At 35.9% G+C, this 16,992-nt stretch overlaps 1 protein-coding gene across 4 annotated transcripts in view; it reads right to left on the reverse strand.

Annotated features, from left to right (window-relative positions):
* Positions 1–16,992, reverse strand: part of THSD7A (thrombospondin type 1 domain containing 7A) — a 402,469-nt gene that overhangs the window by 71,058 nt on the left and 314,419 nt on the right. For all 4 annotated transcript variants that reach the window (XM_046670674.1, XM_046670673.1, XM_046670672.1 and 1 more), the window contains 2 exons: positions 12,878–13,112; positions 8,447–8,562 (listed from right to left, as the gene is read on the reverse strand). In XM_046670674.1, coding sequence (XP_046526630.1) covers positions 8,447–8,562; positions 12,878–13,112 — 351 coding nt within the window. The remainder of the gene's footprint in view (positions 1–8,446; positions 8,563–12,877; positions 13,113–16,992) is intronic.

Here is a 16,992-nt window from a genome sequence, read left to right on the forward strand (position 1 = left end):
TAGAAGGGTTAGTAGGCCCTAACAATGAAAGTTTAATCAGAAATGAAATGAAACATTCTTAAAGTTATAGTGTTGGTGGAAAAATATGACTTGACAATTAGAACTTTCCAATAATGGAAGATCTTTTCTCATGAAGTCAGAATATCTCTCCACATGATCTGGGCAACTGATTCCCAGCAACGTGGTCTGAAGATTCCTGTATTAGACTGGAGAACGGGTCAGACTAGTGATTCCTAAATGTCTGACTACATGGGAGAATTTCTTTAAAAAATGAAAACAAAAACAAACAGACTTCTTGGCCTATACTCAGAACCACTAAATTAATCTTTGGGAGCTGGGTTTGGGAATCTGATTTTTATAAAGCTTGTCAGAGAATTGTGACGAAGAGCCAGGTCTGAGATCTACTGGAACAGATAGCCTTGTATGTCTTGTCCCAAAATAAGATTCTAGGATTCCCACATAACTTTTTAGGATTATTCCTATGGTGGGAGAAACCCGTATTATTAATGATTATATTAACTATTTTAATGAATAATTGGAATACTACAGGTAATAGAGTAGGGAATTAGGTGCTGGAGGTAGGGGGTAGCAGAGAATTAAAGTATTTGAAAATACTGTCATGGACCTTTTTATCGTGACAATCATAGTTTGAACGCTAGCTGTAACTTTTACATATTACATATAATTTTTTCTAGAGAAGATCTAAGCAATGCCTATAGGACTTTTAATAAAATTGCTAATGTGGTCTCCATCCATTATGTTGTCCAATGACCCTATTTTAAGGCCTAGGTGATAAATTCTTCTAATAATTCAGAGCTTGAAAAATTTTGTTTCCCTTGATAATCTGTTAAGAATCCGCTGTGCTTCTATTTTTTGCTTTGTTCATCAGGATCTCAGAGCTAATTTTTTTCTCAACTGCAGAAGCTTTCCTTGACTTTGATTTTCGAGTGTAATTTTTGTCTTCCTCTCCCTTGTCCTCTCTCCCATTTACTACTTGACTCCATTCTTCTTTTATACTTTCCATGATCTTTCCTTTGTCTCATGTTTATGATCTGTCTATAATCTTTTTGAAAGAGTATACAAACTAAATGACCCTTGTTATTATCTGTTAAGCATTGGAGGAAGGAAAGAGGTGTTTGTTTGTTTGTTTAACAGGCAACAGAGGAAAAGAGCACAGAGGATCAGGTCTTTGTCTCCCAGGTGGTCAAAATTCTTAGAGGCAAGAACTTTCCAGCCCTTCTCAACTTGCAGATAGAAAATAAACATGGGATTGAGACCAAGGGATCCAGAGACTGGCGGCGACAATGAGTTCAGCATCAGCGGCACCTTATCAGAAGCTCCTAGTCACTATCTATCTAGATATCACCTGGCACACAGGCAGGGCTGTTCAGATTCGGGAAGCAGCAATCAAATGTTAGTGTTTCAATTCTACTTTGTTTATTGACTTGAAAGCAAAAATGTCACCTAATATGCAACTCTGAAACATTCTAGTGCTTTCACATCACAACCTCCACAAGTTTGTACTTGATATATAAGACTATGATAACTCTTTTCACTTCCATAACTGATTCCACAATGGCAATCCATTTATTCTTATAAAAAGTTGAAATACCTTAACTTTGTGCGGCCCACAGGATATAGATTGTGACCTGATTAAAGCAGAACATTCCAAAGCTATAACACCCAGAGAGGAAATTTAATGGAGTTACACAGGAAGTGTCATGACACTCATGTTTCTATCCTCCGGGGAGTTCATTTCTTCTCAGATCTCAGCAAAGAAACTACGTGTACACTCAAAGAAAGAGCACTGTAGTGCTATCTCGGCCAGGTTATAGAGCCCTCAGATGGAAGCACAGACAAAGGGAGAGCTACAGCACAAGATAGAAAAGAAAGTGGAGCTGGAAAACTTGGAATTTTACAACCTTCATAGTTTCCGGTATGTATTTATCCCCAATTTATTATATGTGGTTCATATACATATATAGTTTCCATTTATCTTTGTGTTTTAGCTCCTAGAACAATAGTCACACATCGTAAGCGCCTAATAAACATTTGCTGAAGAAGCAAACACATTTATTTCACTTCTTCTCAACATGAATGTTAGTTAGCATCTTCTACATTTTTTATCCATTATCTTATGGTAGTAAGCACATGGGTACTAAGTCTGTGCATTGAGGATTAATAAAAAATAAGGTATCACTTTGTTCATTGGAAATAACGGGCATAGGAAAAGTAAAGGAATCTTCTTGTAGTGTTTGTACTTGAAAATACCTATCTAGGTTGAGGATAGAAAAAAGGCATTATATAATCAGAAAACAATTATGTGATAATGGGACACACAGATTCAGAGGTATGTAATCTCTCACTCAGTTACAGCATTTTTCAGATATCTTAAGACATTCAAGATAAATTTCCCCAGAGAAATTATTTGATGGAAGGATTTAAAAGCAAAACTAAGACTGGTTAAGCTGGAAGTGGGATGGATGGCAGGCTGGAGCGGCGTAGTGAAAGGAAATTGAAAGGGAAATGTTTCATGCAGGAAGCAAATGCAAAGGTCGTTTTCAGATCTTTGGGGTAATTTTAGTGTAGTGCTGCTTAAGGGCATCTGGGCAGAACAGCTGCCTCTGCATTAGCCCTTCCAGCCTTCACGGCAATAACTGTAGTAAGAAAAAAGGAGGAAACAGAGTTTGAGCAGCCAACTGTATTATTTGATCAAAAGTAGTGATTTGTTTTTTAAGATTAGAGTGATAAATAATTTATATGCATAAATATTTTCTATTTTTTAAATAAGCCCTTTGTAAAACTTTATGGACATTTGAAAAAAGTTAACAAGTGCACTGGTTTGAGGATTAAACTACTCCCTACTCAATATTGATCTTTATCTGAATTGATTTTTCATGAAATACTTGGGAGAGGGCTGAATAACATTTTAAAGCACTCTTTTTGTTCTTCCTGGAGTCCTGAGCTGTTCTGTTCTATTTTCTGCCATACTAGAGCGTAATTTTACCTCTTTAACGTGATTAGCTCCACATTTTCATAAATTCAAAACTCTTGTAAAATTTAGGTTTTACCTACAGAATTAAGTTTAAAGAACTACCTCATAGCTGAATTAATTTTCTGTTGCTATTATCTATCCTTGAACATTCAACTTTTTTAGCATTTTTAAATTGTGTGCGGAAGTCAGTGTAATTTCAATGAAGCTTGGATGATTCCTATTTCATGCCAAATAATGAAAAAAATAAGCGCGTGTCATTGCTTTATTTTCTTTACAACAAAAGCCTAGTTTTCTATAACACCATTGTATCCTTATTCTCAGTTACAGCAGTCTACAGGCAGAACAGAAAAGGCCTCTCCAGGCCCACAAAGCATCTTGGCACTGTTGTCCAACAGCAATCCCCTCTATCACCCCCTAGTCTTTCTTATTTCCTCAATACACAATTATAGCTATTCTTTTGAAGTCTGAATGCCTAGGTTTAGAGTTTCTGAAAGCCTTTTGTTCTAGGAGATTTAACACAGAGCTGCCAAATTGAACAGGCAGGGCTGATGTGCCCCGGGTGGGATGACCTGTGCTCAGCCCAACAGAGCCTCACCTTTCAGAGAACCCCTTCCTCACAGAACAGCAGATTCCTGAGTGGCATTCTTGCACTCCTTGGCCACTACCACCCCAGGAGCTCCAGGGGAGAATGTATCCACTGGCACCACACATTTTAATTTACAGCAATTACCTACCTTCCACCAAGAAACCATTCCAACTAAACCCACCATATCTCAGATGTCTACCACTCACCACAAGAATCTAGCACCCCTACCTCCTTAGCATGTCTTCCATCATCACCTGGACCACAGCACTAGCTACACGCATAACCTGATTCAATTTCTCATTCTTTTCCATCTTCTAATCTTTCCACTGCTGCACCCATTGGAACACCTGGTCTCTCATCTTCAGTCTCTTCTTGGAAAATTTCCTTCACATTCTTTGCCAGTGGAAGCTGTTCTACCTAGCCATTTCCCAGTCTTTTCTTCTCTACCTTTAAAAATCTCTAACTCCTCCAAAGCTCCTGTCATCAACTTTACCATCAGCTATCCACTTTGTAGCAGTCTACCAAGATTTCCTTAATTAATAACTTTAGAACATCCCTCATTATAATCTTTTTTCTTCCAACCCCTCTCACCCCTTCTCTGGCTTTGGCATCCACATGATTATTCCATCCAAGGCACTGGGCTCTGATTTACTGTACCTCCTCACCTCCAGTGACCTTTTCCTGCATCTTGCATCAATTACTAGCTCCTCTGTTCATCCCTAGATGTTATTATCTTCAATATCTGCACATTCTCATGTTTAAACATTTTTCTTTGTTTATTCCTCTTAACTTTCCAGTTCATCTACTTTAGTTATTAAAATTCTTCAAACTCAATCCAGACTGCTGATCCACTTTCTCTACCACTTTTTCACTATCTATCATCCCATTCATGACCTCACTTCCATCCTAACCCAACTTAGATTCCATACTCCGTTATTATTATAAGTACTCCCTTAAAAACACTGCTGACTCCCCGTTCCTCTCTCCTTTTGTTGTACTCTCCTGGAAAACACTTTGACCTTAATTGAAACCAATTATTTTCCTGCATTTTTTCCTGCACTCAGCTGAACATGGCTGGGGAAACACTGGCAACTGCGTTGAGCAATCCCTTTTAAAATACATGACTAAATGGGCACTCCCTGTTGCCTATTACAAATTCTATTACATATTATTAGCTTGCCTACTTTTGCACTCTCCAAAAGGATATCACATCTTCTTCTCTTTCCTCACCCTCTCTGCATTCTTCCCTTGAATTTTTCACACACATTGAGAGATTAAAACAATCATCAAATGCCTAGTCTACTTTATACCCCTGGAATGTAAGCTTCCTGAAAGCAGGAAAATTGGTTTCCTTGTTTACTGCTATATCCTTTATATTTAAAATTGTGCCTGGCACACTGCAGTTACTTGAAAAATCTCTGTAGAATGGAAAAATGACTGCTTAAAATGATATATATGATGTTTAATGACACAATGAAGCATTTAAAAACAATTATCAGTAAATTTACCAGCAAATCCAAATAAATAATAATCACAAATTTGTAATAGAAAGTTTTCCATCATCATGATCTAAATATTTTTCCCACATGACACGTAATTAAAGGTCTAAGAAAGACTGCTTTCAGCATACCAAATTAAAATACTTACCAGATACTGACCATACGCAGTTTGCAGTGTCTTTCCTACAGGAACTTATAATCACTATAGACTACACAACAAATAATATATCAATTGGACCATGATTCACAAAGCATAGAGCACTTTACCATATATTGTCTCATTTGTGCCACAGAACAACTCATTGATATTATAACCAAGGCTTGGAGAGCTTAAGTATCTTGCCTAAGTCACTTGGCTGCTAAGTGGCCAAGGCAGGTATCCAAACCAGATTTACTGATTCAAAGTTCACTCATTTCATTATACAATGAAATTCACTACTCATTTCTATGTTCAAAAACCAAAAACTGTGTCCTGATATATATGAGTAACTCTAACTCAGTCTTCCATAACCTGCCTTCATGCTTCTTTCCAACTTGACATCTTGACTTTCTTCTACACACTCTGAGCTCCAGTGGGCTCATTCCCACTTTCTCCTTGAACAACACATCTTTCTCATGGTCATCAAAGACATTTCCTGATGCTTTTGATGTTCATTTGGGATTCTTTTATGCATTCTCTCTTTCAAAAAGGTCTCTTCTACCTTCTTTTCAACGAGATTTTCCCTAATATTTGCTCCCACAGTGGTTTTTCCCTTCCCTCCCCCAGAGCTCTTTCTGTTTTACCACTAAATCTTGTTATTAAACCATGTAAGTCTTATATAATCTGGTTTATGTAGAAGAGTTCTGAATGTTAAATGAGATCAAAAGCTTCCTTGGGCCAGTCCTGGTGGCCTAGTGGTTAAGTTTGGTGAGTTCTGCTTTGGTGGCCTGGGTTCAGTCCCCAGGCACGGACCTACACAACTTGTCTGTCAGTGGCCATGCTGTTGTGGTGGCACACATACAAAAAGAGGAAGATTGGCAGTGGATGTTAGCTCAGGGTAAATACTCCTCAGCAAGAAAAAAAAAACCTTCCTTGAAGTCAGAGACTATGTCTTCTCTACAGACCCATCAATATGATAGTTATATATAGGAATCAATAAATATGAATTTCAGTAACTGTTTATGCATATATTACTATGAGTATTAGTGATTAGTAATTTAATTAACACCTGCATAGTATTCACAATCTATTTGTTCTCTCATCTACCTGGTAAATTTTTTTTAAAGTGCCTTATGTAAGTTACCACAGTTTGTCACATAAATTTTTTTGTATCTTAAAAATGGTTAAACAGAGAAGAGTAAATCACTTTCTTAGTCGTGTAAAAATCATCAGCATAAATCAAATTAAAAATCATGTTTATAATACATAATAAGTTCACAAACACATTTTAAAGAACTTGCAGAGGAAAACTCATAGGCTACTAAACTGGTTCCTAATTCCTGGATACACTCCAATATCCCAAATTATTTTCAAGTGAAGTCTAAAGAAATGAGAAAATTTTACCTTATTCCTCATTTTTATGAGTGACCATCCCGGAACCAATTTAATGGGATCTTTTCTGTTTTGTTTTGTTTTACTTTTTTTCCTTTAAATACTTTAGACCAAGTCAAAGTTTATTTTAAAATACTTTACTCAATACAAGGACATACCCAATGTAAAGATATAAGAAAAAGGCAAAGTTTTTTCCTCACTTTTAAAAATTTCACTTAAAGATGTTAACTTTGTGTTAGATTATTAATCTTATGGTTATAAATGTAACTGCATATGTTTTAGAATTATTAGTAAATGACTTTATCTCATACTAACACAAAACATCAAGTATAAAAACATCAAGAGGGGCTGGCCCTGTGGCTGACTGGTTAAGTTCATGCACTCTGCTTCGGCAGCCCGGGGTTTTGCCAGTTCAGGTCCTGGGCATGCACATGGCACCGCTCATCAAGTCATGTTGAGGCAGCATCCCACATAACACAACCGGAGTGACATACAACTAAGAATATACAACTATGTACTTGGGGGCTTTGGGGAGAAGAAGAAGAAAAAATCAGATTGGCAACAGATGTTAGCTCAAGGCCAATCTTAAAAAAAAAAGTACAATTCTATTGCTGACTATGACCAAACCAACGGATATCATATGTTATTTAGTTTCTAAGAAAATAAGGGATAAGAGAAGAAAATCTAGAAAAAACTGCCATACAATGACATTGCTTTGTTGTAAGATTAATGTCACCAACTTTTTAAAAAAAGTTAATGCCAACTCCTTTTGTCCTTAAAGCTTTTTAGATGCCTTAAAAAACTTTTAAAATCAAAATTTTCTATTCTTGCTCACTTTGTGGCTTAATTTTGTTACTTCAAGGACACATAAAATAGAAAAAAACATAAAAAGGAACTCATGTTTCAACTACATAAAATGACAATCACACTGTAAAAACAATCCATTATTAAATTTATAATCTCTTACAATATCTTAAGGATTTAAATAATCTTTGGCAGTTTAAATAGTTGTTAAACTAGAAGTTGATTCCTAACTGAATCTCTCTAGAAAGAGTCAGGAAGCATACATAAAATAAAAGCATAAGAGGAATTTCAGAAAAACTATCTATTCATTGGGAGAATAAGATAAAAAATAGAGGACAGCGTCATTTGTGACATTGAGAGAAAATTTGCTCAGTTATTGCATAAGTCACATGGAGGATGTTGACATCTTTCTCAGCAGCAATGAGAAAGGACCCTATCCTGGAGGGTAAAGAATATCAAAGTACCTGCCATGATAGCAAAGGGCCTTTGTCTGTGAGAAATAAAAGCAAAACAAAACAAAACTGGGAACAAATCCTCATCTCGTAAATGCCTCATAGCACGTTACATGTTGGCAGAGGTAGAATTTGGCAATATTTCTCTCTCCTTTATTTCCATCCTTGGGGTCACATAATTGAAAGTGTAGTGAATCTGGTCCCATGGCTATTTCTTGCCATTAAGTAGGCTAAGCCATGCGAACTGATAAGATCACTGTGCATTCTTTTTGAAATACATAAGGCCACTATACATTTGCTTAGAATTAACATTTGAAGAAACATTATTAACATAATAAAGTCTAGAGTCCTTTTACTTTGAACTATATCATAAAGGTTTAAGCCAGTTTTGGCATAAAACTCATTCGTTTGGTACGCTAAAGCTGTATTATTTTCTAGAAGAAACCAAAATTTTATGGCATTCGTGCCAAACTAGGATTACACAGCCCCATATCACAAACATTGCTTAGCCAGAAGAAGTTGGAGGTCCTGGTGAGTGGTTTTCTAAGTGAACAGCCTTCAGAACTCTGCATGCCATACCTTCTTTACACGAGGAAGGGCATGGTGTCCAGTCACTGTATGGGGTCATGATACAGTCCTTCCTACAAGGAAGCAGACAGGGCCTCACTGTTTCAGGCCGAAGGCTTTCAGGACACCTGTGATAAGCAAAGGGAATTTACTAAACCTCTATAGTAATCCAGAAAACCAGGTAATTTAATATCTTCAGGATTTTCATTGCTAAAGTTGCTAACCAGTCACCAATCTATATTATTTAACTTCCAGGAGACTTTCTGCTTTTGACAAGAACTATATGACCAAATTAATTCTTCCAAACTGGACCTCAATAAAGCTTCTCAAAGAAGGATGTGTAAATTTAATAATAGTTATTGTGCTATCTAGAAAAAAATATAATACTTATACCTTATCCTCTTCTAGTAATCTCTCCATTAATAAATTTGTTTTCTAACATGCTTCATAAGAAATTTGTGGAAATCCAAATTACCAATGTTTAAGACCCAATTCTACATCTTTGTATAACTAAATAGGCTTACTGGTGATTATGAGTTTCCAAGTTATTCTGCACTTTATTTTTACAAAATATAAAATAAACTTATAACTGAGTCTATTCTATACACAGTACATGCTCAAAAATAATATTGTATTTACAGCTATATATTTCATAATAAATAAGTAATAAATTAACAAAAGTGTATAGATCATTATGATAAGCAATTTTTGCTTTATTCCTGGTTTCACTTAGTGTTTCTATTCTTATTTTTTCTTCCATTTTGTTCTAAGTTTCAAATTATGAGATTTTAAATATTTTTATGTTATAATATTTTTTGGAACAAAAAGAGTGAATATAAGTAAAACAAAAATAGTCAACCAGTAATTTAAAGAAAAATGAATCACTGCGTTCTGGACATAAATTATACTAAAATTAACTAAATTATTTTTCTTAAACAGCAAAATTATATTATTTATTAGGAACACAAGTGAAAGATAATGACAGAACATTGAGATGTCTTACTTTATATAAGACTTTCACTTCCTAAAAGATAATTTTAGGAAGCTGATGTATGAGTTTTAAATATTCTATCTTCTTTATTGTGTACTTATTATATGATTTTTAAATTTCCAAATTCCTCTCTGCATCTTCATGATCTGATTCTATTGTTGTTAGTGGTCAAATGTTGGCCATGAGCATTAAGACTAGAAGAAGATTCACATTACGACAACAAAAGATAATAACATAATTCATGCAACTAAAAGCAACTTAATGTTCTGATTCCTAAAAACTTCTCTTTTGAGGTCATATAAATTTCTGACAAGTAAGCTAAGAGGCATTAAAGAAGTAAACCAAATAACCAGTATAACTGTTGCTGGAATAACTTGGCAAATTAGTGAAAAATGGGATTTAAAAATACTCCCCATGTAGGAAGCCAAATTTTTTGCAGGTCAAGATAAATTGTCTTTTAACAAGTAAGTTAATCAGGTTTTCAGAACTGAATTATGAGTGAAAAAAATGAACATCATTAATCTCCTTCCCATAATTTCTTTAGAGGACTTTGCTGACACTTCATTTTTGATGTATCTTGTATCATATCTATTTATCTTCGTGTCTTATCTCATACATAAATATTACATTCTATTAAATTATATAGAGCCAAGATTTCCTCTCTCACTATAACATTAGAGTTTATTTAGAAGTGGATTTAAAAAATATATTGGATTCAACATTTCAAAAAGGAATAATCTCCCTGGTTTAGGCTGAGGATAAGTTTGGATTTTCCTAATTGTTATGACTATTAAAGACATGGATGACAAATATATTTAGATGTGAATCATAGGAGTTAATGCATTGTTACAATTGAGATTATAAAACACTCGAATCGTAACTTAACCTGCATTATTAACCAGGAAATATTATACGGCAAAATCCCACATATAATCCTGTTATTCTTTTGGAACTACGGAATTAATGATTAGCGATTATTATTGGAAGCATTCCTTTTCAATGAAGCAACTTTATAACTTTAAAAATGAGAGAGCATTACTCGACTGCACATTCTTCAAATTTTAGCTCCAAATAAATCAATGGAATTTACAATGTTATTTACAATCTCCAAAATTCTGTTTTAGTTTAGAAATATCCACAGCAAGATACTTGGCTAACTGTGGAGAACAAAATTACTAACAACAAAGCCATTAAATGAATGTGCAAAGATAAATTATACAGCCTAGACTACATCCAATAAAATGAATTCAGACTTCCTTTGGGGAAGCAATTGGTTCAGTCAACATGCTTCTTTTCTCCCTTGTACTGTTTGTATTTAGTGTTTGTGGTTTAAATCAAGGAATTGATTTTCCCCCAAATCTCATTCAAGGTCAAATTAAAGAGATGTGATAGGAGTTGAAGTTTGTTACTCGGAGGATAGATAAGATCAATAACATTGATTTTACCATTGCACAGTAATCTGTTTTATTAAGAGGAGTTTAAAACAAGGTTTCTATTTGCATTTTTGTTTCAAATGCCTAGTACTGAAAAGCATTCATTGAATTTAACCTCACATTTAGGCATAAGGGCAGTAACATTTTCTTTTGCGTTCACTGTATTTGCTCAATTTTTCGGAAATTTAAGGGCAAAGTAAATCCATTTGATTTAACAAATCTGTGTATGTATCCAGGTCATGGAATACAAGCTGTAAGGGTGGAGCACATTTTAAATGGATTATTGTGGTGGTGCCATGGGGCTTCAGGATACCTTCCTACCGAATGGCTTAATAACATTAATTCAGCAGGCTTTTTCATACACAGCCTTGTACACATGTACATCCACCACCCAGAAAATATTTTGTAGTTTACATAAGTGAGGAAAACATCAACAGCAAAGCTGTTGAAAGCTGATTAACTGTAAAACAGGACAAGAGTGAGCTTACTTGTAGAAGCTCAGCACGATCACCCTCCATCCTGTGCCACTACAGCTCCGTCAGGTTACAACCCTGCAACGGCTATTTCTACCTCTGTGCTTGTCCCAGGAAGACAATCCTCCAGGACCTGGGATTCTGCTCCTGCTGTTACTGCTATTGAATTTTAATACACTGCACATTAATTTCCTTTGTTAGATTCATCACAACTTTAGCATTATTTATATTAAAATATTGGTTTGGGGCTACCTATTAAGCATGTGGAATAGTTTCTCAATTTATTCAGATCTCTGTGGCATACATTTTCTAATATGTTTCCTAATTTCAAACTATACAAACAAATAAAGTGTGGGGGGAAATATCCTTAATGTCTGGAACCCTAGCCAGGTAAAAACTATTCATAATGGGATTCTTATTTATCCCCTGGAGCTCTTCATACATCAAGTGCAGTATTATCATTTCCCTGAAACAATAAGAAGTATCTCGAATTTTTAAGAGAAAATAATTTCTAAGATTTACTGAGTGCTTACATTACCACTATTTTTTTTCATTAAATCCTTCCAATAAACTTTGAAAACTGAGGCCAGAATCAGTGAAGCAGCAACTTAAGATCGTACATAACCCTTAAGCATTTGGCCAAGTATTTGAAAATTATGAGGCCCTTTTTATACCAACTCAAAATTGACTGGTCTTACTTTCCACACTTCACACGGCTACAGTGATTTGTATTTTAAAAGGTTTACGCTTTCTTAATCTCAAAACCTAAGAGGATTTTCCTCTTAAAAGAATACATTTTTAGAGTTGATTTATTAATTTTCTCTAGGAATTGATTAGCCCAGTTAGGCCATGACCTGTTTTTGTTTATATTTCTCACAAGACACACATACTATGCCAACTCTAGTTCTTTGTCCTCCCCTCTAGCAAATCGTTTGCCTTGTTATTACACCATTTGTAACCACAGTGAGATATTGGTAAGTGGTTTTCCCACTTACCACAATAGTCATCGTAGTCCATGGCTCCCTACTGAAAGTAAATGGCTTATTCATTTAACCATTAAAAAATGTAATAAGTTTGGCCTCCATATTTTTGATATAGCTTTTTTCTAGGGGAAATGAAAGGCAGATCATAGAAGGCTATTGCCCAATTAAACTCGATTGGCAGCCTCCACAGCCTACGGGTACATAGGAGGTCATGGATGACCTACACTGCTAGGATTTTGTACGCTGTCATTATTGATCAGCCAGGCCTAGAGCAAGCACTTCTTTCATTGCCTCACTAGCTTAATAAAAGCAGAAAGTGCTACTATAAAGCTGAAAGTAGGTATCATATAGAAAGATTTCCACAGAATTTATGGATCCCAGGTACAAGACTCTGGAGCTGTCATAACTTTACCAGTGGCTGACATTCAAAACAAACAAATCTTACTCTTGAGGATTGGTACGACAGGCATCAAAATGCTCCATTTCATGAAGCAAGTGAAGCCTGAGCCAATCCCTTGCTTGGTTGACCACAGGATTTACTATTGTCATTCTAAAGCCCTTACTTTTTGGGTCCCACTTGGCCCACATTGACCCGCACACAGATGACTTTTCTGGTCTGCATGCCGACAGAGCAAGAGGCCTCCCCATTCCAAGTTGTAGTTGTGTTGAAGGACGATACTGATGTGTCCTCGATGCACTGGCCCCAGGGACCAGTTTGCCAGTGGTACACAGTACAGGGATGCTCGTTACAGCTGCGTACCTCTTGCAAAGCACTGCTGTTCGGACAGTGAACTCCACCTATAAAAACGGACATTAGCAGATTAGATATAGTGCCAACAGGAACCTTACCATTCTTTGTTCCCCAGAACTAACAATGATACCTGCCACTAATTAGCACACAGCATGTGGCTAGCACACTGCTAGGAAGGCAAATTACATATCAAACTTACCTCATTTGCCACGGTCTGGCTTAAAATTTAAACTATGTGGGGTATATGATATTTGTTTTGGAGGACCGTGGAGAACCTCAAAGGGAGAGGCCATTGTTTTCCAGAGAAGCTGAAAATGAGGTACAAATAAAGTCTCTGTGAATGCTGACCACGGGAGACGTGGGTATTGAGACTCTAGGTGAAGAAAACCCAGTGTGTTTGCAAATATTATCCCCCCAAATTGAAAGTCTTAACTACAGTTTTTAAAGTGCTGCTTATTTTAATGTATTAGGCATTAGGGTGATTAGAAACAGGGGTTTTAAAATCGATCGATGCTTTCTGATCTCCAAGAGCATTGCTGGAAAAGCTATGTAGTAATGATGATATCGTATTTCTCCAAATCCAAGATGTCATTGCCTATGAGATATATCATCATTTTATGTGTCCCAAAGGAGAGAAATGACTACGAATTAAACTCTGATATAATGATTTCTTGTAAACTCTAATTTTTATTGTGTGCTTATTGAAATAGCTTTGTATGACTTATTTACACAGTTTTTAAAAACTATATTCTCTTTTGCATACATTAAAAGGGAAGGTATTCCCAAAACTTCTTCACTCAGAGACCAAATCTTTCGAGTCACATTTTAACCCGCATTCATCAAAGTTTGTGTTCTCCCACGCAGTATCATTTCTGTGGCATCAAAAGTGTTGGTGATGCCAGATTTCTTACAAAGAGTGCTCTTCTGTTGTCTCCAGAGTTTTCTTCCAGGATACTGGTACCCATCTCTAAGTTTTGATGCTGTTGAATTCTTAATTGCACCAGGTGTGAATGCAAGGTTTAAGTGAGCAACTGTGGAAGAAGGGTTGATTTTCCTTCCTCAGATAGTCCTTAGCAGTTTTTGTTTGCTTTTGGCAGAAATATCATAGGATTGTGATTGCCACCAGGAATAACAATGAAATTCACATATATCAGCAATGACAAATATATTACAACTACTGTTCGGCCACAGTGGTTTTAAAATGAATGCATTGTAAGATGCAATAATTCCAGAGATGATAAAGGGTAAAACAGATGTGTCTTTTAATCAATAGAATATGGTATGGAGGTGTCATTATGGAACCCTTTTTTATGTGCTAACCCCATTATAAGTACTTTGTAGGTGGGACTTCATTTCTCATTTTATATCCACAACTGCCTTACAAGTTAAAAATTATAAAGTGGATGAGCCCATATAGCTTAAATGATGTGGCCACAGTAACAGCCAGGAATCTGTGGAGCCCCGTTACTTACCACTATGCCATTTATAATACCAATTATGAAAATAAAAAGCTTTATATTCTTCAAGCAGAGTACTGGAGGAATTAATTGCTTACTTTATTGGCAATCTGATCTATTCAAACTTACGCAGCCTCTGGATTTCATTTTAGGAACAGAAAATAACTGGTTGTTAATATGAAATAGTGGGAATCTTGGAGGTTGATCACAAATATTCATGACAGTAAATGGAGGAAATATTGCATATAATGAGACATGGGTTCTAGATATTAGGAAAGCAAGTTTCAAAAAGTTAAAAATAAATAAGAAAAGGTGATTCAATAGCTAGTGATCCTAACATGGAAGATGGCTCCAAAAGTTTGAGATTTGGGTAAAAGTCATAAACAAAACCATATTCTGAGCTGATCTTCAGGTATCACTTCACTTATGATTAAGGACATCCCTCTATTCAGCAAATAAATTGACAAGCAGTTTATGTGAGAATTTAACTGCAATTTAGAATCATTTATGCAGTGTTGAACATGGAATCAACATCAGAATAACCTGCATTAAACAGCATTTCATTAACGTCCCTGCTTCATGAAGGTGAAAACATCTGTCACAGTTCATATCCTATCCTCCATCACACAGCTCAGCGACCCTGGCAGCCTCTGAAAAGACGTTTAGGATTTGAATAGGAACGAATCCTAAACCACACTAATTGGATTGGGAGAAGGAAATGAGCACTCTTAATACCCATCCCCCGAGGGTCTAGAACCATCCAATGTTATCTCTCAGACAAACACACGCTAAATATAGACGTTGTATAAATATACCTTTTATGCAACTATTTTAACCATACCTTTATATTTAACAGTAAAATTATTGATCTTTACTTACCCCATTTTCACTGTGAGTATATGTATGCTGTTAAAACTGTGATTTCAAAACTCTAAATTGTCTTTGACAGTAAAATTGACTGGTTGGCTTTGGAAAAAATGATAAGAAAAAAACTTGTACAACATCAGCATAATGTGTCTAGGAACTGCAAGATAGCTGTTAAGTTTACCTTCATAAAGGCTATTTATTTTCCTGCCCCAATCCACATTAAAGCCCCATCAGCAGTTTTGGTCTGGTGTCAGGATCCGTGCACAGATAAGCCCCAAAGTGGTCTTAATTATAACAATGATACGGCATTTTCGAAAGCATGGCTTGGAGTAATCAGTCATTGCAGCATTGCGTGTTGCTTTGGGAATGATTTCATGGTAGAAAAATTGATAGATATAATATTGAATTTATTTATTATTTATGGGAAGATCTAGTTCTCGACATCTAGGAATATTTCCGTAGTACTAGGGAAGTTATAAAATGTCACTCATGACAAAATTAGCAGTAAGCCTAATTTAAAAAATCCTTTTATACATAAAAATATAAACTTCATACTTATGTGACTAGGTTTTCTATCATTCCACCAAAGGGAAAGATTTTATAATACTTCGATGCAATTCTACTATATAAATAAACTTTCATGTGTAGATTAAAAATATCAACAATTATGTGAAACTTCTCTCTTAGAAATGAATAAGTGACTTTTCCTCCCCACGTCAAGTCCATAAAAGCTGTGGTAGGATATATTTGAACAGAGACATGGTGTTTCTGGTTCTGGCATTGAAGGCTTTACAATTTAGACGGCAAACTGAAAAAAAAAGAACCTTGTTCAAAACATTAATTGGATACTTGATTGCAATATGCAATGTCTATGTCCGATGCATCAAGAGACACCTAAAGGGGTTAACAATAGTTCCTGCTACTTTCAGGATCTTATAATGCAGTGGGGAAAGGTAGTAGGGAGGATAAGGTAAGCATACAAATGAATCTAATTCTAGATAGAATATGATAATTATGTTAAAAGAGGTATTTAGTATAACTGGGATCCAAACGTATGAGATTCCCTTAGTTTTGGGGGACTGAAAAATGCCTCAGGTAGGAGGCATTGAGATGAGTTTTGAAGGAGTAGGATTTCGACAAACAGAGTTCTTGGAAGAGAGAGAGGAAAGGGAGAATTTTATTTAAGCAGAAGAAAAAATAAATACAAGCAAAGGCATGCAGGCAGGTACGACCTTGGGAGTTAGCAGTTTTAATGCAGTCAGTTGGAGTGCAGAGGTCACGTAGGCAAGTGACTGGCAGCAAGGATAAGGAAGTGGACTGGGCTCATGTTAAGAAGAGGCTGTTAGTGTACTAGGAATTAGTTTTAAGATGCTTGTAACTTCGCCTGTTATTGCAGCTCAAATTCCTTTTACAGCAGACTACTGCTGGGTGGAAAGCACACTGGCAATAGCATGATTTCAGGGAACTGAAGTTCAGAAGAGCATGAAGCACAGAGAATCTCAGGAGATTCTGCTGCAGACTCTCCCCTCCCTCTGCCCCCTTTTATTCCTTGCACAAAGAGGTAAAAGACTTCTCACTGTGGAGTCTGCGTACATTCTGCTTG

The sequence above is a fragment of the Equus quagga genome, chromosome 8 (genome assembly GCF_021613505.1).
Source record: "Equus quagga isolate Etosha38 chromosome 8, UCLA_HA_Equagga_1.0, whole genome shotgun sequence".
NCBI lineage: Eukaryota > Metazoa > Chordata > Mammalia > Perissodactyla > Equidae > Equus > Equus quagga.